Here is a 27,979-nt window from a genome sequence, read left to right on the forward strand (position 1 = left end):
TTTATCAAGGTTTGATGCTTCTTTTTTATAAAGAGTGGTGCAAGAAATTTAAATGAGTAATTAATATAATTTTCATATCTCATAACTATGCATAGTTGCTAATATTTTTTAGAATAATTTAATATAACGGCACCCATTCATAGGACACGTTCATGTGATAAATCGTTTTAAGTGGGAGTAGTGTATTCTTTGAGGCCGGATATGGAAACAATCAATCTGTTTTAGTGATTTGTACACATTAGTAGGTAAGCCGAGCGGTGATAATTTATTGCTAAATCACCATAAATCTAATAAAACTATTATACAAGCTAGATCGAGTTTAAGATAATTTCATTTGAAAATTACGGATTAATATCCTAAACCACAAAGTGAAAAGGCTATCTCAATTTGATCCCTTAGTTTTCAAGTATTTATGTATCATAATCGCTGCTCATTAACGTATTTCGATTTATTTTCAATATAAATATATTTTGATTCGAAAATTTTCCGCTAAATCACCATAAATCTAAGAAAACTATTATACAAGCTAGATCGAGTTTAAGATAATTCTATTTGAAAATTATGGATTAATATCCTAAACTACAAAGTGAAGAGGCTGTCTCAATTTGATCCCTTAGTTTTCAAGTATTTATGCACCATAATTGGTGCTCATTAATATATTTCGGTTTATTTTCAATAAAAATATATTTTGATTCGAAAATTTGCCGCTAAATCACCATAAATCTAAGAAAACTATTATACAAACTAGATCGAGTTTAAGATAATTCTATTTGAAAATTATGGATTAATATCCTAAACCATAAAGTGAAGAAGCTATCTCAATTTGATCCCTTAGTTTCTAAGTACTTATGCACCATAATCGCTGCTCATTAACATATTTCAGTTTATTTTTAATAAAAATATATTATGATTCAAAAATTTGTGTGAGACATTTTGTAAAGTCTTTTCAGTACACAAAATATTTAATAAATCTCGGGCGTATGCCCGGGTCCAAAATCTAGTAAATACTAATGCTGAATTACATTCCAGCTTTGCACCTTAAAATACTAAGAAAACTCACTTTAATGATTCTGATATAAAACTCACGTTATTGATTTTGACAATTTTTTCGATGCTATATGTTATTTAAGTACAATTTAGATTTTTTTTTTTTTTTTTGATAACCAAGTATAATTTGGATTAACAGTAAAAGTTTTCCCAAAAGATTATAAAACAAGATAACTCCTGTTGAAGTGTTAGGTCTAGCACGTAAGTACGTCGCACCCTTTATCCCTCTGGTCACAGGTCAATTGGTCAATTTTCTTTAATTTGAGTTATGGGTCGTTAAGATGCTGCCACCTATCAATTTAACTTAAAAAAAATTAAAATGAGAGAGTAGAGTTATTCCGAATTAGTTAAGTTTGTGGGTGTGTTTCACTAATTATCTAAAACACAAAAGGTGAAATACCCTTCCCAATATCGAGTAGGTAATTTTAGATCTCTTTATTTACTTAATTTAGAAACACTTCCCTCACTAAATTTAGAAGGGTGTTGTATTGGGCGCCACTCAAATTACATCGGGCAGCCTCCAGCCCAAGTCCAAACAACAAAGCCCAATACACCCCCCCACCAAATTGAAACCGGAAAAACCTATCTTTACCGGTTATCTCTTTCGCCCAAACCCTTCGAAACCCTAACAAAAAAACTCCAAATTCGAACTTCAATTCGTGTGCAAACCTTCGAGTGCCCGATTGAATTACCACAAATCTCCAACAATTCGAGTTTCTCACCATTAAAAAACCCCAAATTGAAAGTTGAAAGTTGCCATTGAAAACTAGATTTGATTCGTTCGTTGGGTAGACACATACATGATCGGTTTTCAATCTAACCAAATTAGATCGGTTTTCAATCTAATCGAATCTAATCAAAAATTGGGTAGACGAACATATTGGAAAATTGGGTAGACGAATTGGTCATCAATGGAGTATTGAATTTCCCGAGCATCAACAACACTGGCGATTGTCGGGCTTGTTTTGACTTGGTTCCCTAACTCTCCGGCTGCCATTGTTAGCCCTCCGAGGTAGCCTTTTGAATTTTGATCACACAATATTTTAGTGGTTTTGAATTTTCGACCATCTACAAATGACTTCGAAATCATGTTTGTTTTATGTTTTGTGTGTTTCTTTTTAGATTAGTATGTTTTGAACTATCAAAAATCTTGAGTTCTTAGTCCGTTAAGTTCTTGGTATATATCTTGAGTTGTTCATGTTCATGTTCTTAGTTGAAAATGCACTTGTGAGTATGTATTATGAAGTTGTGGGTGTGTATGCAAGTTCATGAAGTTTAGTATGTATTATGAAGTGCAATACATATCGTTTGAGTGTATTGCGAGTTGCGAGTATGTATGCAAGTTGTGGGTGTGTTTGGGATTCGGTGAGAGTTTTTAATGGTATTGCGATGCCTGAAAGATTGAGTTCAGATACTCTGTTTCTTTCTTGATTTTGAAAGATTGAATTTGTTTTATGGTTTGGCTTAATTCAAGTGTCACTTGGTAAAGTGGCCAATATACCTCCTACTTGGTGTTTACATAAGGCGGCTTATAGTTTTGATCAGGATAGAAGATCAAGCTACTAGCTAGGTGTCTCAAGAAGAGAGTTAGAAATACACCTCCTACTTGAAGTTAACGGGGGGATCATCTCATTTTCGGTTCTATCCCCTGAGATAGAGAATGACAGTATGGTAGGTCGAAGAATCACAGTATAATTGGTTTGCTCGTATGTTACTCGGATGAGTTAGTAAAGCATATTTTATGATACAGAGCAAGAGCCTATTGACTAATTGTTCTCTTATAATCTGTAATGGACTTAGGAATATAAAGTAGAGAACCCTCTCTTGGTTAGATCAGTCACGGTTCACCCAAGTGTATTGATCCATTTCATCATTGGTTAGATTTAAGGTCGCTTTCATGTTTTGAAATATTCAATATAGGTCGAGTCGTTGAAGGTTATTGTAGCAACAATTCAAAAGGTGATGACCTCAGGTCGTTCACATCACCTTAATGTTTGAGTGTTATGTACAGTTTGAGTTTTGGTGTGGTCCTTGATGCTAGCTATAGAAAACATTAGGTAGTAGTGTAGCACCCTTAGTTTTATCTCTCTTTCTATTCGTCATTGACTATTTCACTCGTTGCTATGTTTGTGTTGTTGTGTTTCACTCAGTTCTGCCTATTCACTTTCATTTTGCTGAGTAGTTTTTAACTTGCATGATTTGTGTAGGTGCTTTCTCTTTTGAGGTTTTACATTCTTCGCTATACTTTCTTTATATCACTTTCTTGTCCCACTTCATTTATAGTATTTATAATTGCTGCATGATTGTTGTACGTAATAATAACGAAAATAGTCAACTATCAAGTTATTATTTACTTTTCAACAGATAATGTAAATCTCCGACTTGTCTAAAATTCTAACTACTCAATATAAAAAAAGAACCATGGTTGTGAATCGTAAAAGATGGGAGATGGGAGAAGTTGAGGTAGCAGGGTTTATCAATCCGAGGGTATTCTCAACTCGTTTGATAATAGGACTCTTTAGAATAGAATATGATGCTATATATATATATATATATATATATATATATAAATAGAATATATATATATTTTTATATATAAGCCATTATATATATATATATAATTATTTATAGTTATGATTTGTTTATTTTGGTACATGTAATTTTTTGTTTTTGTTTTTTGATAAATGTCATGTCATGTTGCAATAAGGACATGTAGAATAAGGTGGGGATGATTTGCTTTCTACACGGTGGGGATGATTTGCTTTCTACTACACTTATTTATTTATTCGCTTTTTTTGTTTGTTATTTTTATGATTTTTGTGTTCTCACAAGTTTTCATTGCTTTTTGTTTCATTGATTCCTTGTTAATTGCTTCTGTTTCATTGATTCCTTGTTTATACGTCGGAAATTGGCCAAAATTTCGAAGTTTGAAGATATCAACCTTTTCCCTTTAAACTTCCCTTTGTACTTGGATCTCGCATTTAGAGTAGAAAAAGCTTGATTAACTTTAGTTGTTAGTCTTTTTTGTCACGATACTTTTGTTGTTCTCAAGACTCTAACTTTTATTCGATATTGTTATTGAAACTATTCTTTTTATTATTACCCCCCTGCGGGTTTATAAATTCTCTGGTGGCACACACCAGCTCAACTGAGTGTGTTGGACTTTCTCAAAGACTTTCACAAAGGTACTTTAGATATTAGATTATGTGCTTTTCGATACCACGACTACTATCTATACTTAGTATCTGGAGAAAAATATGCAATGTTCCTTTTAGTTTATAGTGAATATCTTACTATAAGAAGGGGTGAGTTCTCACTTCTCTCCATGTCTACGGACCATATCTAAATGATGTGGTCTACATCTAGCTTAAGATTTAGAATCTAGATTCAAAAACTTTTATATCTACTAGTACCAGGTACCAGTTTATGTAAAGTTTAGGATCATGAAAAGAACGCTGGATAGATTCAAAAACTTTTAGTTCTACTAGTACTAGGTACTAAGAAATTGTATTGTGGGTTGAATATTTTATAGGGTGTTATGTACATATGGTTGTTGGAAGGATGTCATTATTGATTTCCGTGTTATGACAGGTTTAAGTATCTGAAATGTTGACTAAACAAGGGAAACTCGCCCAAAATTCGATAGAATTTGGATAGTGTAACATACTCATTCTATTTCTTCATATATACTTGGAGTTATCATAGCAAGCTTATAAGTATATTAGTTTTATATTTGGGATGATATCTTTTTCTAGTGGTTTTCTTTGTACATTGTTTATTTAAATATGGTTTACTAATACTTGTTTTATTTTTCTTTGTAGCGATGGGTCCTCGATCAAAGAATGTGAAGAATGTAGTGAAAACTACATTCAAGGGTGTTAAGAAATTGTTTGGTGGCGGTTCCTCTAGCGGTGACAGTTGGAAGAAAAAGACATAGGCGACGGCTTAACGGCATCGGCGCAGTAGGGGACCATTTGGGAAAAAAAGAGGTTCCCCGAGGTTGATTCGTTTAGTGAAGATAGTGTTGATAGTGTAGATAGTGATACTAATGTAGGTTTAGATGTAAATATGGACAAAGGGAAGAGTATAGTAGAAGAGGAGAGTGAGGAGAGTGAGGAGGAGGAGAGGGAAGAGGATGGCGAGGGATGATGATGTTGAAGAATATGTGGTAGAAGACATACCACCGGTGGAAGAAGCACCTCCGGTATTGGATTTCGTAAGAAAATCCAATGATGATTTGGAGTTTCAAAAAGGTGTGTATGGGGGAGGCCCGTATGAGTCAGAGTTGTTGTATGACTATGCGGTGCATGTCGCTCGCGATGTTTGGGAGAGAAGGGTAATATTTTGTTTTTCTTTGTATGCGTACTTTGATTTTCTTTTACAAAATCTTTTATTTTTCGTTCATATATATCTAATGCTTTCGGTTGTTTCAGGAGGATCGCGAGGCGTTGAAGTGTGTTTCACACTTAGCGAAGTTATCCTAATGGAATTTCAAAATGAATGTGAAAGGTCTCGAGAGATTTGCCGATGCGGTTGAGAAGGGCGGGTTGTTTGATCTCGTGGAAGGTTATCACGAGCATATGGATCCACCATTGATCTCTGCGTTTGTGGAGAGATGGCATCCGGAGACCAACACCTTCCATATGCCGGTTGGGGAGATATTTGTGACTTTGGACGATGTTGTCCAAATCGTGGAGTCACAAGATTAGAGGAAGAGCGGGTGCAAGGGGACGATGAGTGAACTTACAACAATCGATAAATCTCCTACATCTTGGTCCGGGGCTCCCCTATTGATTTGATTAGGGCGGAGATGGAAACTAGCGATTCACTTCAAAAGTAAGGCTAGAATTCATCAGGAAGCATTTTGCTAACAAGGTTCATGATAGCCCTATATGTGACGCTGGGAATGTGGTGGAGAAGGCCTCGAAGTTTCGGGATGTTCAACTGACCGTTAGAGCTTTTGTCCTGTTTTTCTTTTGATGTGCCGCTTTTATCGACAAGTCCGGGGAATTTGGAGTGCCTATATGTTATCTCGAGGCCGTTGTTGAAATTGATGAGATAGAAGAGTATGCATGGGGTGCAGCAATTTTGGTGTTTTTATATAGAGGTCGGGGGGCTGCCACATGTGCGAAGGTGAAAGGGTTACAGGCTATATGACTCTTCTACGTAAAACTTGAGTATTTTAGAGTTTTTTTTTTTTAATGTTAATTTTATTACTCTATCAATATGTTAACTATTTGTGTATATTTAGGCATGGATCTATGAGTATTTTCCGGTATTCATGACGGTCCCAAACTTCAACTATATCTCGTCTCAGCCCGCGCTCATAGACACATCGATTGCCGCTCCACACTATTATGATACAACGTATGCATTGCAGTTTTATCGGCGATAATTGATGATTTGAATGAGTTCAATGTAAGTATTAAATTCAATGACAATTTGGTATTTAAGTTTGTTTATATTATTTTTTAGTAATTGATCATCGAGTTGTTAATGACACATTTGATTTTGTTTCAGGTTGTTTGGCATCCCTACAAAAATATCGAGATACAAACCCGATCGATGACATTGCATTTTTGAGGGATTGCTATGTTTTTCAACATTGTCAAGTTTTTACTGCCGCAAAAGGGTGGCGTCGGTTGGGTCACGTGCAGCTTGTACCTAAAGATCCTCCAATACCAAATTGGAGAACAAGAACCGTGGCGGACGCGGGTATGAGGTGAATTTGGACCAATATTGGGCCACTTTTATCGAGTCGCGGGCAGTAATCCGTGATCCAACCCCGCAACCGAGGACCTATTTTTGTCTTATCCATGGGAGTGTCATCAAAACTACATGACTTGGTATCGCGAGGAATTCTCATGTAGTTTTGGTGAATCCTCGAAGCTTCTTCCTATTCATCCCTCCCGGAGACATTGCCTAACCGTTTCACCGATTGTAAGTATTGTGATTTTTAATTGAGTTTTTTCTAAGCGTGATTTTTGCATTCGATTGGTAACTTATTTTGATTTTCCTTTTTTCGACAGAACAACGTCATCGATGAAACCAGTTGTTTGCTAGAGAGAGGTCTGCAATTGGCTGGGAATGATATGCCAGAGGAAGCAAGGTCCTCCTTCGAACAGGCGTACAACTTGACTAGGTGCAAGTACATTGGTGAAGCTTATAGTTGATTTGTTTCAGTTTAGGGTTTGTAACTTTGTAATTTGTTTGATGGATGGATTATTTGAAACTTTGTTAACTTTGTTTCAGTTTTAGTTTGATGGATGTAATTTGTTTCAGTTTAGGGTTTGTAATTTTGTTAACTTCGAATGAATGGATGGATATGATGTTTGAATGAATGTTGGATGTTTGAATGGATGAATGATGTTTAATGTTTGAATGGAATTTGATGAATATGAATAGATGAATTTGATGAATGAGTATTTGATATTTGATGAATGAGTGTTTGATATTTGATGTTTGAATGGAAAAGTGGAATTTGATGAATATGAAAGTGTTGTAAAAACAAAATGAATTTTGAATTTTTTTTTTCCAAATGGCCCAGCCGCATCATTTGGCATAAAGGCCAAACGACCTCAGCAGATCGTTTTCCCTTTATACCAAACGACTTCGGCAGATCGTTCTCTTTTAATCCCAAACGACCCATTCACATCGTTTGGCCTTTATACCAAACGACATGGCCACATCGTTTGGTCTAAAGGCCAAACAACCTCTCCAGATCGTTTGGCCTTTAGACCAAATGACATGGCCACATCGTTTGGTATAAAATACAAACGACTTGTTCATGTCATTTGTCTTTAATCCCAAACGATGTGGCTGGGTCATTTGGGATTAAAGCCAAACGACTTGACCGTGTAGTTTCGGTCATTATTGACAACATACAAACATTATTTCAAATCACTCAATTGCCATCTGAATCAACTAGTTGATCACTCGATTGTCATCCGAATCAACTTAGTCGATCATTCGATTTCCAAATCACTCGATTGCTGTCCGAATCAACTTAGCCGATCGCTCTATTTCCAAATCACTCGATTGCCGTCCGAATCAACTTAGTCGATCACTCGATTTCCAAATCAAATCAAATAAAAGCCCTAACATTATTTCCAAATAACATAAAAATAAAATCAAATTACACTTGTTCCAAATTATATCAAAATATCAAATTACATTAATATATCACTTAGTCGATCGCTCGATTTCTAAATCACTCGATTACCGTCCGAATCAACTTAGCCAATTACTCGATTTCCAAATCAAATCAAATAAAAGCCCTAACATTGATAACATAAAAATCAAATCAAATTACACTTGTTCCAAATTACATCAAAATACAAATTACATCAAAATATCATATCGACAACATACAAACAACTTAGTCGATAACATGTACTGTTGGGTCTTCAACGAGCTCCTTTTCCCATATTAAATTGGGAATGTTCAATGCCATAAATTGCAATTGCCTTTGCTGTCAAGGCCAAATTCAACTTTCAAAGAATATCATATCGAGCTCTAAGCCATTGGCGATTATTGGAGGAACAGGACAATCTTCAACAAGTTCAACATTGACAAAATGATTTCCACCAACATGTCGCTTACCCAACACTTGGGTCACTCTCTCAGGATTTGCTTGGGTTCTCGCGCATGAGAAGGAAGCACCGACGATCTCCTAAATGCATAAGGACAACATTAAATCTTGAAGCAAATAAGTATCCAAAGAAAAGGCATGCTCATCCACTTATTTAAGGGTGCGAACCTTCTTCATGTAGGATTTCCTTCATCGAATAAAAACCTCACTTTGATTGTACAAAACAACAATAAAGGGGTTGTTGTCGAGAAGCTCTTCGTGACAACTCCCTTCTCATCCGTGGCCATTCTTCTTTACTTCTTCCTAATGCAATGCAGAAGCTCTATAACCGTAGTTGCCATCGCCAACAGGGTCATGGACTCTAACAATGTATTTATGCATTTCTTCGGGAATATCCAACCCGTAATCCTTAGGACCCTCATCTTTCCAAAGTCTAAGCCATCTCACATTTCGTGGTGTGGATTTGTTTTGGAGAAGGCTTATTTCTTGGTGTGGTTGTTTTGGTGTTTGGGGAGAAGGTTTATTTCTTGTGTGTGGTTGTTTTTTGGTGTTTTGGAGAAGGCTTATTTGTTGGTGTGGTGTGGATGTTTTGGGTTGGTAGTTTTGGAGAAAACTTCTTTCTTGGTGTGGTGTGGGTGTTTTGGGTGGGCGTAGTGTTTGGTTGTGACGAGACCCACTCTTCATGGTCACGTTGAGAATGTTCAAAATGAGATGGATCTCGCTTTGAAGAGTTATCATCTCCAGTTGGAAGCTTTCTGCTGCTGCTACCTTTCGACCGACCTTTGGTTTTTGCTTCCTCAAGAGGCGGTACTAGCCATGTACTTTCTGGTACGGCAATCTCTATAAGCTTCCTAATCATAACCCTCTGCTCTTCTTCAAAAACCATTGCAAACCTATTCATGAACAAGTCCATCGAAGGTGCAACATCGGGACCAACACCCACTGACACATTGGGAGAAGCGGACAATGTTTTCCAAAAGGGGTCGATAGAAGTCCAAAGGGATGGACCGCTCTTGCTCTTCAAAGTCAATTAATTCATGAGCACATGGCAGTCCATGGCTCGCGGCGTAAATAACACCAACACCTTATCTCTCCATCTTTAACACGCTTTTACGCGGGTATCTATTTCTTCAAATAACAAGTCCAAACACTTACGTGTGAGACAAGGCCTCCGAAGTTCACTTAAAACAAAGGAATCCGGTGGTGGTGCTTTGAAGTTACAATCATACTTCTCTCGAAGATAGCTCTAATCTCGGACATCCGAATCTCTAGAATCGGGTGGATTAAGCTAAACATACTCAAAAATCATGACAGGTTTGCATTTCCTAGTACACGCTTCACCGAAAGCATGAGACCCTTCAACTCTATTGGTCGTTGTACTCCCCAAAATGAATGTGTTGGTCAGTCCAACAACATACAAATCGATCCCCGCGGAGGAAACCAGTCTCTCGCGAAATAACAAACAAAATTGAGTATTCAACCCCGTAATATTTTTCCAAAGCATCCCATCTACTATTTGAAAATAACCTCTCGTCTTCGATTTGACTACTGATTGTTCCACGAGACTGGGCCTTTCTACAAGTTCGTAGTTGGAAAACTATCGTAACATTTTGAAAGGATGCACGTAGCGATATGCCATCTACATAGATGCTTGTGTGCGTTAGGGAAAACTCTGTCAGCGACACTCATCAAGGCTAAGTCCCTGTCAGACACGATCACAGATGGGCTTATGTCACCAAGCAAGCCACTAAAATGATGCAGGGCCCACTCATAGTCGACTGTTGTTTTGATCGAAGGCAAAGACTGACATACGGTGAAAGATTTCCACGTTGAAGTCACCCCAACAAACTATACGAAAGGCCACCGATACCTGTTAGTTTTGTAGGTAGCGTCTAACATGAAAACTATTGGAAAAGTCCGAGCCAACTTAACACCTTCTGGATGGGCCCATAACAATCTCGTTATCTCCTCGGTATTCTCATCCCTGCCTCAACTCCTCAAAATAATGTTCTTTTTGCTAACAACTCACTTAATCTCGCGAATTGTGTGAGACCGTTCATATCCAATTTCCTCACCTTCGCCTTGCGGTGTAGACTTGGGATATACTAGAGATGTTTATCATGATACCTATTCTTGATGGAATCCAATATTTGTTTAGGTTTTATTCCACACTTACTCATCTCGACAAATACTCGAACTCGAACGGTTAGTCGGTAGTAGCAAATGCATGTCCTCCAAGGGTTTTCGCCAATGGATGGTTGTGAACACTATTAAGAATCGACAATTTTCCAACTATCGACGGTTGTCGGCGTTGGAAAACACCTTTTAACTTAAATGGACATCCCGATTTCTTGGTTCTCGACCTTCTCTTATTAGCCCCTCTTCGCCTTTCTTTTTTGTGTGACCGACACACCGGGAAAGCACTCTCATGAAGCCAAATTCAATCTTGCTACTCGGGTTTCCTGGCACACTCCGACTTTTCAATGACCACAACAACATTAACTTGTCTTCCTCTAGCGGTTGCCCAACCGATTGCCTCGCCACGTGTATGAAAGACCTAAACACATAAAAACAACAACTATTATTAATACACTAATAAAATTATATTTAGATTTTTTTTAAAATGAAATCAATGCCTACTCAATCATACCTCTTCCAGTAGTAAAAATTTCTGTTGTATCACTTAAAATCGGGTTGACAATCCACATCATTCGAAGTTTCAGAGGATCGGGTTCGGATAGCGGCAAAAGAATTCTACATATAGAAGAATAAAACAAGAGTCTCAAACAATTTGCATTTAGTTTCAAAGTCACAAAAAAAAACTTTTAATTAAATTTAGTCCAAATGACCCAAGCCATGTAGTTTCATAGAGGGTCCAAACGACCCGGCCATGTAGTTCTATAGTGTCCCCAAACAAACACTGGAGAAGTCGTTCTATAGTTTTACCAAACGACCCAGCCATGTAGTCCTATAGTGTAATCAAACGACCCGGACATGTCGTTCTGTAGTGTTCTCAAACTACACGACCATGTCGTTTGATAGTGTTCCCAAACGACCAACCATGTCGTTTGGGCTCGGGTTTTGCATTCATTCATTTTGCATCCATTCATTCATTCATTCAATCAATCAAGTGTTTTGTATTCATTTTAATCAAGTGTTACCTCATTATTTAGGTTTGCACTTTGTCGTCGACGATTTTCGGCATTTCATTTGCTTTCGACTTGTCGATCTTCAAATTCTTCACCTTGACCTTCAACATTTTGTTCCACTTCTTCACTTTCAACATATCTTCTATTTTCTCCTTCTCTAATTTGTTGTTCTTCTCTAATTTGTTGTTGTACCTCAAACATTACCTCAAAACTTCTTCTTCATCTTCATGTTCCATTTAGAGAAACTTGAGTATGTAGAGAAACTTGAGTATTCTATGTAAACCCTAAACTCTAAAGAAAGTGAATGAGTATTCTATATATATTTGAAATTTTGATATATTTGAATAATTGAGTGAAATATATTTGTAAACCCCCCAAACCAGTTTATTATTTACAATTGAATAAAAAAAAATGGAAAATAACAAGTTTAGATATAAAACAAATTATTATTTTAGATTTGGATAATTGAGTGAAATATGTTTGAAATTAAAATTTTTTTTATGTCGGTACGAAATTTGTAAACCCTAAACCCTAAACCCCAAACCCCTAAACTAGTTTATGATTCAAAATTTGAAAAAGAAAATAAAAAATAAGAAGTTTATAAATAAAACAAATTATTATTTTGAATAATTAAGTAAAATATGTTAGTACGAAATTTGTAAACAACTCTAAACCCTAAACCCTAAACCCCAACCTAGTAATTCACAATTTTAAAAATAAAATTAAAAATAACAAGTTTAGATATAAAACAAATTATTATTTCAAATGATTAAGTGAAATATGTTGGTACGAAATTTCTAAACCCTGAACTCTGAACTCCAAACCCCAAACTAGTTTATGATTCACAATTGAAAAAATAATAATAATAACAAGTTTAGATATAAAACAAATTATTATTTTAGATTTTAGCATGTTTGATTACATGTAGCATGTTTGATTACATTTTTTAACTTGGTTATAAAGATACTATGTCACGAAAATTTTAAACCCTGAACTCTGAACTCCAAACCCCAAACTAGTTTATAATTCACAATTGAAAAAATAATAATAATAATAAGTTTAGATATGAAACAAATTATTATTTTAGATTTTAGCATGTTTGATTACATGTTTTAACTTGGTTATAAAGATACTATGTCATAACAGATAAAGAGTGCATGTAGTTTTATTGATGTAATTGTGTTGTTTCTAACCCAATTTTTTAAATCGGATTTCAATTTTTCTAATTCAATTGAAATCGTTTGAGTGCGTTTGGAATCGTTTGAGTGCATGTCCACGTCATTTAAGTGTACACTCTCAAACACGTGACCAAGTCGTTTGAGTGTATACTCAAACTACATGGACAAGTCGTTTGAGTGTTGAGAGCACTAACACTCAAACTACGCGGCCATGTCGTTTGAGTGTATACTCAAACTACATGACCACGTCGTTTGAGTGTACATTCAAACTACATGATCAAGTCGTTTGAGTGTATACTCAAACTACATGGACAAGTCGTTTGAGTGTTACTCACACTAACACTCAAACTACCTGGCCATATCGTTTGAGTGTACACTCAAACGACGTGGTCATGTAGTTTGAGTATACACTCAAACGACATGGCCGCGTAGTTTGAATGTTAGTGTGAGTAACACTCAAACGACTTGTCCATATCGTTTGAGTGTATACTCAAACGACTTGGCCATGTAGTTTGAGTGTAACTCAAACTAACACTCAAACGACATGGTCATGTCGTTTGAGTTTACACTCAGTACACACAAACGATATGGCCAAGTCGTTTGAGTGTAAACAGAAACGACCCGGAGGGTTCGTTTTGGCGATACCGGTTGAATTGGTTGCTGGGCTTGGGCTTTGATGGCAAACTTGTAAAATGGCAAATTTGTAAAATTTCTTTTTTTTTGAGGGGTTGCCCAATCCAATTTGATGAGTGCCCGATGGAATCACCATTTAGAATAAGCCCCAGTTTTATTAACAAGGTCCATTTTTTTATTAATAATTTAGAAATAGAAACACCTCCTCACTAAATTTAGAATAATCCCCACTTTTATTAACAAAGTCTCTTTTTTATTAATAATTTAGAAACACCTTTTTAATATCACTTAAATTAAATAATTACTTCCATTTCCCACATTGAAATTAAAACAAATCCTATTATATTATTGATAATTTAAAAGAACCTCCCTAATATCACTTAAATAACATAATTATCTCTCATTTTATTTAAAATAAATAAATAGACGAGTCTCTCTTATATAATTATAATTACCATTTACAATTTAGAATCCAAAGAAACCATGCTAACTATCGATCTCGAGGGACGGGTTTCAAGACTTAAAAAAACCAATGCGTAGCACGGTTTGCATACTTGTTCGCTGAGTATGTTAGGTAATTGGCGGAAAAAAAAATGGTTACCTCAATTTAATTTCCGGGTCATGTACCTTTTCGGTAATTTTTCATTTATTTTAGTACACATTTCAGGCTATACTGATACATATATATACATACCCTTTTGCACTTCTCGGATATTCTTACAAATATTGACATTAATCAAATTGAATTAACAAAGAGAGGGATAGAAAGAAATATAGGCAAAGGAAAGGATTTTTCAACAAATGAGTCTAAAAAAGAAACAGAATCCAATTTGTTAAAGTTGTCTGCTATATGGAAAAAACCATTTAATCTGTGTCTTTTCTATGGAAAATGCCACAAAATGATATCGTGATAGAGTAAAATGCAAAGACTCGAGACTATTCAAAGTGAAAGAAGTCATAAATGCAAGGTACGTACATAGTAGGCCTTCAATGAAGTCTTCAACTCAATTCTAATTTATCCACGTATTTTGCCCGTTTGGCAGGGTATTAATAGCCAGGCTTCTATTCTCTGCGGATTGGACCTCAAACTCTCTCTATATAAAGGACTTCATTTGCTACTGATTAAGTACCGCATTTCAAGTTTCTTCCTCTTAATTCTTTTTCATGGCTACATTCTCTAAAATATACGGCACCCACTCCATGGCTCTTATAATGCTCTTTGTTGTGTTGGTAACGGCAAGTCTAACAATAACAGGTATTCACCCATAAACAAATTGTATCACGTACAAGAATATATTGAGCCTGTTTCAGTAGGTTGATTTGATGTTTCTGATATATATAGTATCAGTTAATTCTCTTTATCACATACTATTGGTCTTGAGATTGTATGATGTGAAGTATTCTATTCACATTACACAATTGTTGATAGTATTCTCTGGTAAAAGTCACAAGGCAAACGTGAGAATGGGAGGTGTGCATGGATATTGTCAAGCCAAACCATCTTTTACTGCAATTAATCTTGGCCTAAACATATCAATCTCGCATTCTTTCGCGATGAGAGCATAGTTTGGATATTATTTTTAAGCATCAGTAAATAGCTAAGCGAAATGGCGAAATGCAAAGTTCAAAATGGGGATGTGTTTAGCTAAATTAGTTACGTTATGACAAAGTCACTGTCATGAGTGAACCACGAGTATATATATATCCAAGTGACAAGATTGGCGTTTAAAGTCAACTGGAATGCTAGTTTTTGCTATTGAAACTCCTCGCTGCTAAATTAGTCCAAGAGTCATTTTCTTAGCCAATTATTTTCCTAGTTTTCCTTTTTGTTAAGCTTGTTTTGGTGTTAATTAATTCTTGATGCAGGTGCACAACCTACTGGCGTTTGTTATGGAAGGGATGGTACCGATTTACCACCACCAGCAGAAGTTGTAGCGCTATATAGGCAGCGAAACATAGGAAGAATGAGAATTTATGATCCAAACCAACAAGTTTTAGAAGCTCTTAGGGACTCAAATATCGAACTCATGCTAGGTGTACCCAACACAGACCTTCAAACGCTAGCATCTGATGCCTCTGCTGCAAGTGGATGGGTTCAAACAAATGTAAGAAACTTCTTGCCTGCTGTAAGAATCAAGTACATTGCTGTAGGCAATGAAGTCAATCCTCTTAGGAACTCCCAGTATGTTCCGTTCCTTGTACCTGCCATGACAAACGTTTATAATGCGATTGTAGCAGCTGGCCTACAAGGACAAATCAAAGTGTCTACGGCGACTGACACTGGTGTGATAGGAACATCTTTTCCACCATCAGCGGGTGTATTCAGAGATGACACTCGTTCTTTCTTTGACCCTATCATTGGCTTTTTAACGGACACCCGCCAGCCACTTTTCGTCAATGTGTATCCATATTTCTCTTACACTGGTACCCCAAACTTGAAGCTATCATATGCTTTGTTCACTAATCCATCAGCAGAATTCACAGATAGTGGCAACAATCTTCCTTACCAAAATCTCTTTGATGCCATTCTGGACGGTTTCTATGCTGCTCTAGAGAAGGCGGGTGGATCCTCTTTGGAAATTGTTGTATCGGAAAGCGGTTGGCCATCAGCTGGGGGCGATGCTACAACAATTGATAATGCGCGTACATACAATCAGAATCTGATCCAGCATGTGAGAGGAGGCTCCCCAAAGAAGCCTGGCAGGCCCATTGAGACATACCTGTTTGCAATGTTCAATGAGAACCAGAAAAATCCAGAGTTCGAGAGAAATTTTGGGCTTTTCTTTCCTAACAAACAACCTGTATACCCAATAGATTTCTGACTAACGAATGAGCTCACAAAATGTAGTGTGACTGTGTAAGACTTTTCCTCATATGAAGTCATGAAGAATAATGTATCCCCGCCATATGTAAGTTTGCTTAATGAACATCTATTATGAATAAAGGGCAAATTGAATTTACATTTTGGTGTCATCAGTAGTAATACTAATGTTGAATTTACATTCCAGCTTTTCACCTTCTAAGACATTTGGAATACTAAGAAAACTCACTTTATTGATTCCGAAAATTTTTCAATGCCCTATATTTCTTTTAAGTACAATTTGAATTGATAGTCAAAGTTTTCTCAAAAGATTAGGAAACAAAATAACTCGTGTTGAAGTCTTAGGTCTAGTACCTTGCACCCTTTCTCCTTCTGATCACTTGGTCAGTACCAATCCTAAGACAGTAAGACCAAATGCTCTCTCAAAGGAGTCGTGCTGGTGCTCTAACATGGTGCAGTCCGAGCCAAATCATGTTCCTGAAGGCTATCCTAATTTTGGCCTCTCCGTCATTTCACCTCGTCATTTGGTAGAGACCCCAGCAAAACATTCAATCATGATCCTGGCCCTCTTCAAATCCTGTAAAACAGATTTATATTTGTCAAATAACCATCTATAGAATGAAAAAACTCGATAATATTTTTTTTCGATGAAAAAAAAAAAAAACTCTATAATATGAATGTTCGAAACAATGAAAATGAAGACAACAGTTTTTTTTTTTTTTTAGATGCCTAATTTTATTTTAAAACACATTTCAGGCTACACCGATACATATACCGTACCCTTTTGCAGGTTTTGGATATTCTTATGAATATTGACATTATATTCACTAGTAAACGGGCACGTGTGTTGCACGTGTTAGGAAAGAAAATTAGGGTGGAGAAAATCAAAGGAATGAACGCATGTAAATTAGAATAGGAAATTAGAAACTTCAATAAGAAAAAAAAAAACACTTCAATACGCTAGGTGTATTATTTGTTCGATTCGATTTTTGATGCTCTGTCATGTTGCGAATAAATATATTCGAAGAGGTATTTAACCGTCTGTAATTTAGTCAATATATAATTATTAGTGCATATGTCACAAACTAATTTAACATAAAAATAGGTACTGGGAAAAATGCTAGTGTTCTTCATAAAAAAAAATTGTTGGACTGATATTAAAAACTCTAATATTGCTTGCATTAGACGGAACTTCTGTATGTCAGAGGTGTCATGTTGAATAAAAACCTCATCTACAAAATTGGGGCGGAGAAAATCAAAGGAATGAATGCATGTAATTAAATTAGAATAGTGACATATTACATTTGTTTGAATGGATTATGTAAAATGTTTTAGAATAATACAGGCTGAGATCTTACAAAAAACTTCAATAAGAAAAAAACACTTCAATATGCTAATTGTATTTTTTGTTCGTTTCGATTTTTGCTGCTCTGCCATGTTGCCAATAAATACATTCGAAGAGGTAGTTAACTGCCTGTAATTTAGTCAACATATAATTATTACTGCATATGCCACAAAATAATTTACCTAAAAAATAGGTATTATGTTAATGAAGTTAACTTTTGTGCTGCTAGTTGTGTAATTATCTTGTCGAGCATTTATATGTGATTGAGAAACATTGTTGGATTCATATGAGTGTACTACCTGTAAGATATAAGAATATTATATCATGACGTGCAACATAATTGTTATTCTACACTGGAAAATAAAATATCTAAAAAAAAATACAAGAAGAATAACTTTTTTTTTTTATCATTGTCTTCAAAATGATCTAGTGAATCCATCAACTCTTTCTTTTTGTCGGTTTAAATAAGTAGGTAGTTTGGAAAGAGAAAGAATTTGTAGCTAGATAACAAAATCAATTTATTTATTTAGAAACGATCACATTGGGAAACAAAAAGAAAAAAATGCATTGGACACTTTTAATATTTGTTCTATAAATCTATTAAGTCGGATATAATATGTGGAGTGAATTGAATGTGTAAATAATAGCTTCTCAGAAGATGGCTATGTGGCAAGATTACAATTTAAAAGTTTTCAATATAATGTGGATCTTATTTTATGTGTATGGAGATTGAATGAGTCCACGTATCTCTTTTCAAATGAACAAAACAGCCGACCGAGATTCTTGGCTTCAAGGGAAGTAGTTGAGTAACTGCTTATAAACTGAGAAACTATGGCGGTTAAGATGTCTGAATGGGCCTATATCCAAGCTAGGCCAATTCTTGCAAAAAAAAAAATGAAATAAGTATCCACCATTTTAGTCCGAAAAGAAAAAAATCAGTAGAAATATATCTGTAAAATGTAGATTAATTCCTGATAAAATGCTTGTGTGTGACTTTAAAACGTGTTTAAAAATGCTAATTCAAATCAAAACAAACAATGTTACATAGTAATAATTTTTTTCAAAAAGAATTATTATATAGTTTTTGGTTAGGCAAGCCTATATTGAACTTTAAAAGCAATGTTAGCGATGATAGTTTTTGGAAATTGACTCATGAACACAAATAATGTTAAAAGAATGTTGAAGACATAGACAAAGGGTTGCACTGCTAAATTACAAACTGGTGAAAACGATCTGATTAAAGGCATCGCTGTATGAATTCATATGAAGGAACAAAGCCCAGTGTGTTATATTTGTCAGAATGAATTCCCGATGATCATTACATTAACACCGGCGACAACAATATAGTCTCGTTATAGAGTTTAAGTCCTATTTCATATTTCAAGTGCTCCTAGAAACCCAACTTTGGCAAGTTAGATATTGACGACATCAGCCAGGGTCTGTCAAACTTTAAATTTGGACATTAACCAAGCTTCGGCTCTCATCAGCCAGCAACAACGAATATCCCATATTTTCCTTCGCAACATGAGTGACATGGCCTAGACTTCCCAATCATCTATGTGTACTATTTGCTCAAAGAGAAAAGGAGGCACTCCCATTTCTGCAAGATCGCATTAACAAAGGGAAATTCCATTATAATCACATTGATCGTTAAACACTCCATAGCAAATCAAGCAAAGATACATAGGAGGACGCTCCAATACTCGGGACTTTTCAATCTTGGGACTGCGGCATGTTCATGTATTGGCACATGTCAAGACCCGACCGAGGAATTCTCTCGCTGCACCATCCGGAATGGATTGAGGAAAGTAGGGTGGCCTCCTATATGCCCGGTAACATCTCTCAGAACGACCTTTCCGATCTCTGCTCCAAACGCGTTCTGCTGCGTGCAACTAAGACCTCATCCGAACCTAATCTATTAGATGTTAGTTAGACCAGTATAATAGGCGAATCACGGGAATGCTAGCAACGTCGGTTATCCAAGCGCTCCTAGAAACGCAAATTTGGCAAGTTAGATATTGGCGGCAGAAAGCTTTTCGGCTATTATTTGGTGAACATCAACCAAGACCCGGCAGCTTCGATCTGCGAAGAACTTAATATCCCATGCTTTCCTTTTGCAACATGAGTCACATGGCCTAGTCCTTCCCAATCATCTCTGTGGACTGTTTGTTCAAAGAGAATAAGAGGCACTCCCATTTCTGCAAGAGTTCAGTACCAAAGGGAAACTCCATTATAATACGCTGTTTAAAACTTCGATGGAAAATCAAGCAAACATACATAGCGGGGCGCACCAATTCTCAAGACTTTTCATTCTTGGATCTGCGGGATGTTCATGTATCGGCACATGTGAAGACCCGATCAGGAATTCTCTGTTGAACCATCCGAATAGATTGAGGAAAGTAGGGCGACCTCCTATATACCCGGTAACATCTCTCAGTAACGCCCTTCCGATCTTTGTCTCCGAAAAGCTCCTGCCGCATGCAACTAAAACCTCATCAAAAATTTTGGCAACCTCGGATCCAATCGAAATTGTATGGCGCGAATAAGGACCATGATAAACATCTGCGGAAATCGGTGACGAACCAAGTGGCACCACTATCCGACCAATCTGGATCAAAACAATGCGGGTGCGTGGAGATTAATTTCAGTGAGTTACATATTTCGAGACGCCAGCGTGCTCAAATTCTTGGTCTTTCCCGTGGGCAAGCATTTTTTTTCAAATTTGTATTCCCGAAAGTGGTTGTTTCTTGATCTTCCCTTTGCATATGAGAAATGTGATGTCCTTAAATACGTTGTTACCCCAGCTTGGAGAATTAAACCTTGTGATAACATGGGGTTTATGGTAAACGATCATCCAATTCTTCGTATTTTCGGCGGCTTCTTTATGATGGAGTGTGTGCTCTTTGAGAAAGTACATGTGTTGCTTCCAGTTTATTCTCGTTTCATTCGGAGGGTCTTATGCGCTTGCAATCCTTTATTTGTACCACCGAGGAACTTCTCTTCTTCTATTTGTTCAATTATTGTTGGAGTCCCTTCTATTCCATTTGTTGTTTCCTAAAGAGATGCAAGGTATGTCGAGAAATCAATCAATAAACTTCAATATAGCCTATTAGCACAATAAAAAATCTTTGCTCTTCTATTTTGAGGCCCGGATTCGGATCCTTGCAAGAATTAATAGGAGTTAACATAAGATCCTATCTAAACTGAAACGAATCAGAACCATTCTAAACATCTGCTGAAATCAGTGAACGACAACAATGAGTAAGCTCCAAATATCGCCATAATCGGGTTGTCCTGCGACAAACCAATAGGCGCCACCATCTGACCATACATGAACAAAACGCTTCGGGTACTTGGAGGGTGGAGTCTACGAGGCTCAGATAGAGCAGCATGAAGATATTGCAGTTTGTCTTTTCTAAGAACTCGGTAATGGTTATAGTTTACTTAAGCTGGGTTGCCTCGTTAATATCTCGTACTACCTTTTCTTGCAAGTGGGGAAGTGTGCACATTCTGTACATGAGCCATTACATAGTGGAAGCATTTGTGTCCCTTCCAGCATGTCAGAAATTGGAACACTCGTTCGTCAAGTATCTTGGCTCTTTATCACTTAAATCTAGAACTGCCATTTAGGGTGAAGTTGTAGTTATTTTTAATCACATCATACCGTGACCTTGTAGTTCCTGCTACTCGGATAGTTGAGATAGTGTTAGACTATTGCAACTGCCATGGGTACACAGAGATATGTATGAAAGTCGCGATGGGGGGTGGAGGAGGGAACCGATCCTCCGAGATTTGTTTCCTTGCATTTTGTTCACCGAAAGCACAATCCATATCCCATACTCTGCGACACCATTGACTCTATTGGCCTATTCGAGTCACAATCCATTGTTAATTATAAAAAAAGTCGCGTCCGACACATTTTATTTTGAACAAACCGCATAAAGTTAAGAAGAAAGAGGTAAGCAAGTGGAGAATAACAGAAAGCCGGTGGGATGATGGGCCAATAGAACTATATTTCTGTTGGATTCCAAAAGAGGTCATCCACATATCGTAGGGAAACCTGCATAGATCAACTCTAAAAAAAACAGTCTTTTGTACAGAGTTAAATTAAGTAATTACTAATCTTATAGACCAAATCTTGGGTGCACATAAAAAATAATCAAATGGCACTTATGAAAAATCAAATTCGATCGAGGAGGGTTTCATAAATTTTCTCATACCACGGTGAATGATTGTCACATTCATTCATGTTGAATACAATCAACTCTAATATTCATTATCAGCAAAAGTAACGGCTTAAAAGCGCACAATGATATGCGTGTCATGAGAATTTGACGGCTATTGGAATGCATTGTCAACAAAGATAAAAAATAACCTATTCAGTGGATACATTAGGAAGGCTCACATGCACCAAATCCATTTGTTATTGCTTGAGTTGATACATAAAATTCGACCTTTTAAATGCAACATTATACAAAAGAAAACCCAAAGTTTGTAAGAACCTCTGATAGACCATGTAGGTACAGATTCAACGACCTCGGTGCACACCTTTGGATTAAAAAGCTAAGCCTATACCTCTTAGAATCAACTAATCGATAGTATGTTAATCATCTTGCTCCAAAAGCACCAAAGCTGATTGTGATATTACTTCAAGGGGCGAGGGTCTAAAACGGGCAAACACCAAAATCCTAACAAGCACCCTTCACCCGGCACGGACTTGACGAAAATGTGGAAATCAATTGTCCATATATTGTTATAATGATATTTGGCATTGGTCCGCTATTGACTTTAACTTCTGAGTTGTTTGTTGTTGGTTTTAAATTTTAACACCGCAAGAGTGTTAGTTTGCAGAACTGCGGTTGGAGAACGACACATAGTATACATTATTTATTCTACATTGATGCCCCTGTGTAAGGGAGAAATATAGAATCGACTATGGTGTTATATCTTTGAGGGGTTATTTATAATAATATGAATAAGATCTAGAAGTTAAAAATATTAGAACACAATGAAGCACATAAACCGAGTGCAAGACAAAATATTACCTACGATTATGCCATGCGAGAATAATAACCGAAATTGTGACATATCATCTCATTTGTGAACTTTATCTCCTCTTCTTTTCGCACATTCTTCGGTGCAGCAACAAATCTGGAAAAGGATAGCAAAAATGAAAGAGTTACAGCACATTAGGGAACCTTGCCCCAACCAAAGCCAGATAACCACCTCCTATAGTTCTAAGCATGGAAGTTCAAGCCCATCGGGTTCGATCATATGAAGACAGCAACCCTTTATTCAAAATCCATTTCCTATGATACCATGCTCCATAAGACTTGGAATTCTTTATTAGTGCCATCTTCACCTGCATATTCCTTTTCAGAATTAAAAGAAAAGTAATAAATTATACCAAAAATGTTATAAGAGTAATAAATTCAAACCTACATGGATAGCATGTAAAGAGGCCTGACTCTCTGTTTTTATGCTAGACAACAACAACATGAGGGATAATCATGTATAGAGTATATGTAGGAGGTTAAGAACACCATGCTTTAGCAAAGAATGAGAAGAAAATGCAACCAAACCATAGTCCCCGCTTTGCCCGGGAGAATCAAGCAATTGCTGAACAAAACAAATAATATAATGGTTAAATAGCTCTCCACATCTTAGAGCCGCTAAAGAAACTCAGTTCAGTAATAAAAGCATAAAATGTGTTCAATTCTCGTTGTTAACTATTTTCTCGTTTCAGATTAAAGCATAAATTATAAGTAGTGCACATTAATCCCAAAAGGGAAAAAAAAAGCATGAGTAGTCAGTACACATAGCAATAAAAGAATTTGGAAATGAAGAATGTGAAGTATACCATACCTCTGCGTTTAAAACGGAAATTTGTGGGGCGCAAGAACTGAAAACAAATTCAGTTATAATTAAATTGCTCAAGCATCAAATGCAATTCCTGAAATGGAAAAAGTTTGAAACGAAAGTAAGTAATAATTTGGATAGTCAAGACTTCCTAAGAAAAGTTCAAGTGCACATGCTATGTTAAAAGTCCCAACTGTAGTTATTAGGACTAAGCATAACTATGAGCATAGAACATCAAAATATTTTTATTTTTCCTCCTCCTTTATCTGGGCTTGGGACTAGCAATGCACGAGCGTAGAATGCATTGGCAGAGTTAAATTTTTTTTTGGCCAGTCGTGGATACCCTCCCCTTTAACAGTTGCTTTGTTTACAGTAAGAGTCTAAAAACAAAAGGCACTCGTGTATTGTACAAACAAAAGGCAAGCTTAAAAAAAAAATGGTCAACTTTGCGGGTATTCCATTTTTTTTTATTTTTATTTTTTATTTTTTATTTTATTTTATTTTATTTTATTTTTATTTTATTTTTTTTTTTTTTTTTTTTTAAGGTAGTGGGGATGGCTGTGGAAGAGGTATCCCAAACTGCAACGATTAATTGTGGGTGGGTATCCTGAACTAACCATATTGTTTATTTGAATGGCGATAGACAACTAATCATAAAAAATAATCATATTATAAAGGTAATGCAGTTATACACAACATTTTATTGCATAGGCGAAAATCAAGAAGAGGGGGGACAAACAAACAAACAAACAACGATTCATTGAATGATAGCATAATTAATGAAATGAAAAAAAGTTCAATGTAAATTATCCATAGCATCATCATCGTCTGAGAGCAACACGTCCCGATATACTATACTTCTAGTGTAAGTTTCACTATGTTTAGTTAAGGTTATGTTTTTTACTAAAAGTTTTATGTTAATGCTTGAGACGCACCTCGACAATGGCACGTATAGCCATGGGTGAAAAGATGATCAGGAAAGTTTTCACCTTCAAGAAGGTGAAAAATATTCTATTCAATTATCGATGTGATGGGTGCGTCCAAGAACAAAGAACAATTGGCAGTTTAACTCGCTATCTGTGTTGTTGTCCCAAGAACAAAGAGACAGATAATTTACTACAAAGAATGGTACAATCGCTCAAATAATATTTTCCTTCTTTTGGTTGACCATATGTGCTGAAAAGCTTATCCCATATCAATAAACTAACCCCTAAACTATGACGGAGAAGACCATCTACGCTGCACACTAAAATGAAATATATAAAATTATTGGCTTAGTGAGCATAGAAGAATGTAAAGTGGAACTTTCTTCTCCTTTGCTAACACAGTTCTGACAACAACTGATAGTATATTCTACATGGCAGTAAACGTAAGAAAAAAAAAAATGAAGAACCAAAGAATGGAATAAGGTAGCAACTAACCTAGTAGTTGACCAACTTGGAGCTTGATCACTCATTATCTGCATCCCCAATAGTACCTCCTTGCAAAATGATTGAGGATCGAAGACAAACATAATATAATTACAAAGAAATTAATCAAGTTAGATTATTAATTTACTCAGAATTTGCAGTAAAAGAATAGATTAAAACGTAAAATAAGTTTGTGACCTGTCCAAACACATCCAAACATATTTTCTTTGCCTTTTTCTCCCCATCAGTAAAGAATACCAACCACGGCAACAAAGAGTTTAGAGAGCAGCGCAACTAAAATCTATAAAGAGAAGAGGAAAAAAATTAGTTAAAATACCAACCACCCTTGATCCGGATAACCAGAGCAATCGAATCTTTCAATCTTCAATGACTTATCGTAAGTTTTATTGGAAAGAAAATTACAGATACACTCACCGTTCTTAAGTTGATGGGATCCATCTCCTCGAGTTTCTGGAAATGACCTTCTGTGTCTGGATGAAAGACACTCCCAATGAAGTTATATACGTCGCAAAGTCCGGCATACCTACAAAATCGACATCATTAAGTAATTTAACAAAATTACATGCTACTTAAGAATAGAAAAGCCCTACGAGGCTTGAGTGCAAGTCCTTCGAGCCCATGAATACAGAAAAAAGTGACACCCGAAAAAACATTACATTGAAATCGTCGATGGGGTGCTTATTCAATTATAACAATTTGACTTTTAATATAACATTTTTATTGAATCATAAGAAATTACAACGTTCAATAGTCTTAGCATCTCAACGGTGTAAGTTACAAATCAAAGTGTGTTGCTAGAACCAAGGTGACTTCTTGTAACGTTTAAGATGAACAAATTAATTTCAGAAATTTTTACATAAAAACTTTAGGGAATACATTCTCAGCAGATGCGACATCACCGGAAGTGTGCGGTTCAGCGATGGAGCAGAAAAAGATAGATGACATAGAGAAACTTATTGAAAACTTTCACTTCCTACCGATGATGGACTGAGCCCAACCTTAAGGACTTCTTCATGGTGACATGTAGTGATGATAGGGCCCAACAATTTGGCAGCCGGAAGTTGCTTAAACCACAAATAAAAAAAAATCTCAATCAAAATTCCAAACTATAAATCCGAAGATCAATATTGATGCATGTTATGTTACAACTTAATCGACAATGTTAGACGACAACTACTTGCACACACAAACGCATGAAATCGAGTTGGCACAATGATTGAGTCTAGATAACCTGCTTGTCATCCCAACAACAACAGAACCCTTATGCTAGAGAAAAGAACAACAACAGAACCCTTACGCTAGAGACTAACAACAACATAACCCTTACGCTAGAGAAAAGAAGCTTGGGGTTTGCAACACAATCCCTGTCTCTCTGCTCAAAAAACATATAATGATCTAAAAAAAGGACGAAGAAGAACAAAACAAATAAAATTGAAATCCATACTCTCTGGGCGTCAAAGGCAAAGCTCCGTTTGGGAGTTTACGGTTTTGGGAATATCAGAAACGGAGAAGAAGAACGAACGGCATTGAGAAAATAGTCATGGAAATCGGGAATGGTGTTTCTGTTTTCTGAAGACATTGAGTTTTATAGTCTTGGAAATGCATTAAAATCCTCAAAGTCGCCGCTTGTAATCAAGGAAAAAAAAACCGCATACAAAATAGGCAATAACAAATACATCAGAGTTGCAGAAAATAGAAAGTTCAAGTGCTAATATACATACGTTCCCATTCCCAAATGTATATAAACTTGTGAACAGATTGACCTCAAATTAGAAAATGAAGGTGTGCGACTTAGTCCAACAGAAACTCTTACCGGTTGGAAATCTCCTGTGCAAGAGAAAACGAACTTAATTGGGAATATCATGAACAGAGAAGACGAACGAACGGTTGGGAAACCGCAAAACGGTGTCTTGTTTTCTAAATACGTTGAGTTTTATAGTTCTGGAAATATTTTAAATTACCAATTTACTCTTAGAACATGAAGTGTAGAAAATTTTAGTGGGTGAAACTTTTGGGTACCCTTTTAGACCAAAAGATTGGGTTAAAACCAAGGATACGGAAACTAATAAAAGGCGGCTAGTTTTCCCATTATATATAAGATAAGATTATCATTTCTAGAACCCTTACTTTTTTAACGTTTTTGAGAACTTATAATAAGGTCATTATTGTCATAACTCATAAGCAGCTATATGCGTACTGTGTACGAGTAGCCAACGTAGGGGAGGCTTACTTTTATATAGAAAGTAGGCTACATACATAGTTTATTAAATTAAAAACAACACGAGGGCGTCTATTTGTTAAGAATGCAGCCAAAGAGCATCTTTAGCAGTGATATCAAGAATTTGGTGTTTTTTTCAATTTCAGCAGAACTACATGTTGATGAAAACACCAAACCAAACACCAAATCGACCAATATTTGGTTCTAGGTTTGATGCTGTATCAAATCACTTACGCGGTTTGAGAAACACCGCGCGATTTTGGCAAAACCGCGTGGGCCTGGGCTGCTAAATGGGCTTCCATGGCGCAGTTTTGGCAAAACCGCACGGTTTTCCTAAAACCGCGTGCTCTCAGATACAACAACGGGCAAAAAACAGCCAAAAAACGGCTATATCTTTTTAACCCTATAAATTGAAACACTCACCCCATATTTTTACACTCACTTCTTTTCTCTACTCTCTACTCTCTACTCTCTACTCTTTACTCTCTATTCTTAAAACAACAATGAGTCAAGAACCAAAATCAAAATCAAGAGGGGCTTCATGGATACAAGAAGAAGATATTGCTTTCACCAATAGTTGGCTACAAGTTAGTCAAGATGGTGTAATAGGAAATGAGCAAAAGTCGAACGATTTTTGGGCTAGAATTCTAAATGCATTTCATGCAAATTTAGGAAGAATGACCGAACGCAACTTGGCGGGTATGAAAC

The 27,979-nt window shown here is 36.2% G+C and overlaps 2 protein-coding genes and 1 long non-coding RNA gene across 4 annotated transcripts in view; 2 read left to right on the plus strand and 1 right to left on the minus strand.

The window, feature by feature from the left end:
• The window catches only part of LEW1 (Undecaprenyl pyrophosphate synthetase family protein), a 142,907-nt gene that overhangs the window by 12,085 nt on the left and 102,843 nt on the right, over nt 1-27,979 (plus strand). The gene's annotated exons all lie outside the window — the stretch shown is intronic.
• Nucleotides 14,677-16,558, plus strand: LOC147484227 (glucan endo-1,3-beta-glucosidase, acidic-like). Its single transcript, XM_086580337.1, has 2 exons — nt 14,677-14,853; nt 15,465-16,558. Exons 1-2 carry the CDS (start codon nt 14,763-14,765, stop codon nt 16,418-16,420), a joined length of 1,047 nt encoding a protein of 348 aa, XP_086436463.1. The 5' UTR covers nt 14,677-14,762; the 3' UTR covers nt 16,421-16,558.
• Nucleotides 23,629-25,578, minus strand: LOC147484228 (uncharacterized). The gene is made up of 3 exons (XR_015204126.1): nt 25,468-25,578; nt 25,045-25,333; nt 23,629-23,717 (listed from the first exon to the last, which is right to left on the minus strand). It is a non-coding gene; the product is annotated as an uncharacterized LOC147484228 (long non-coding RNA).

This window comes from Coptis chinensis, chromosome 8 (assembly GCF_015680905.1).
Source record: "Coptis chinensis isolate HL-2020 chromosome 8, ASM1568090v1, whole genome shotgun sequence".
In the NCBI taxonomy this organism is placed as follows: Eukaryota; Viridiplantae; Streptophyta; class Magnoliopsida; order Ranunculales; family Ranunculaceae; genus Coptis; species Coptis chinensis.

Coding starts and splice junctions, on each gene's coding strand:
- LOC147484227 (XM_086580337.1), top strand. CDS start 14,763: ATGGCTACATTCTCTAAAATATACGGCACCCACTCCATGGCTCTTATA. Junction 14,854..15,464: donor GGCAAGTCTAACAATAACAG/GTATTCACCCAT, acceptor TTCTTGATGCAG/GTGCACAACCTACTGGCGTT.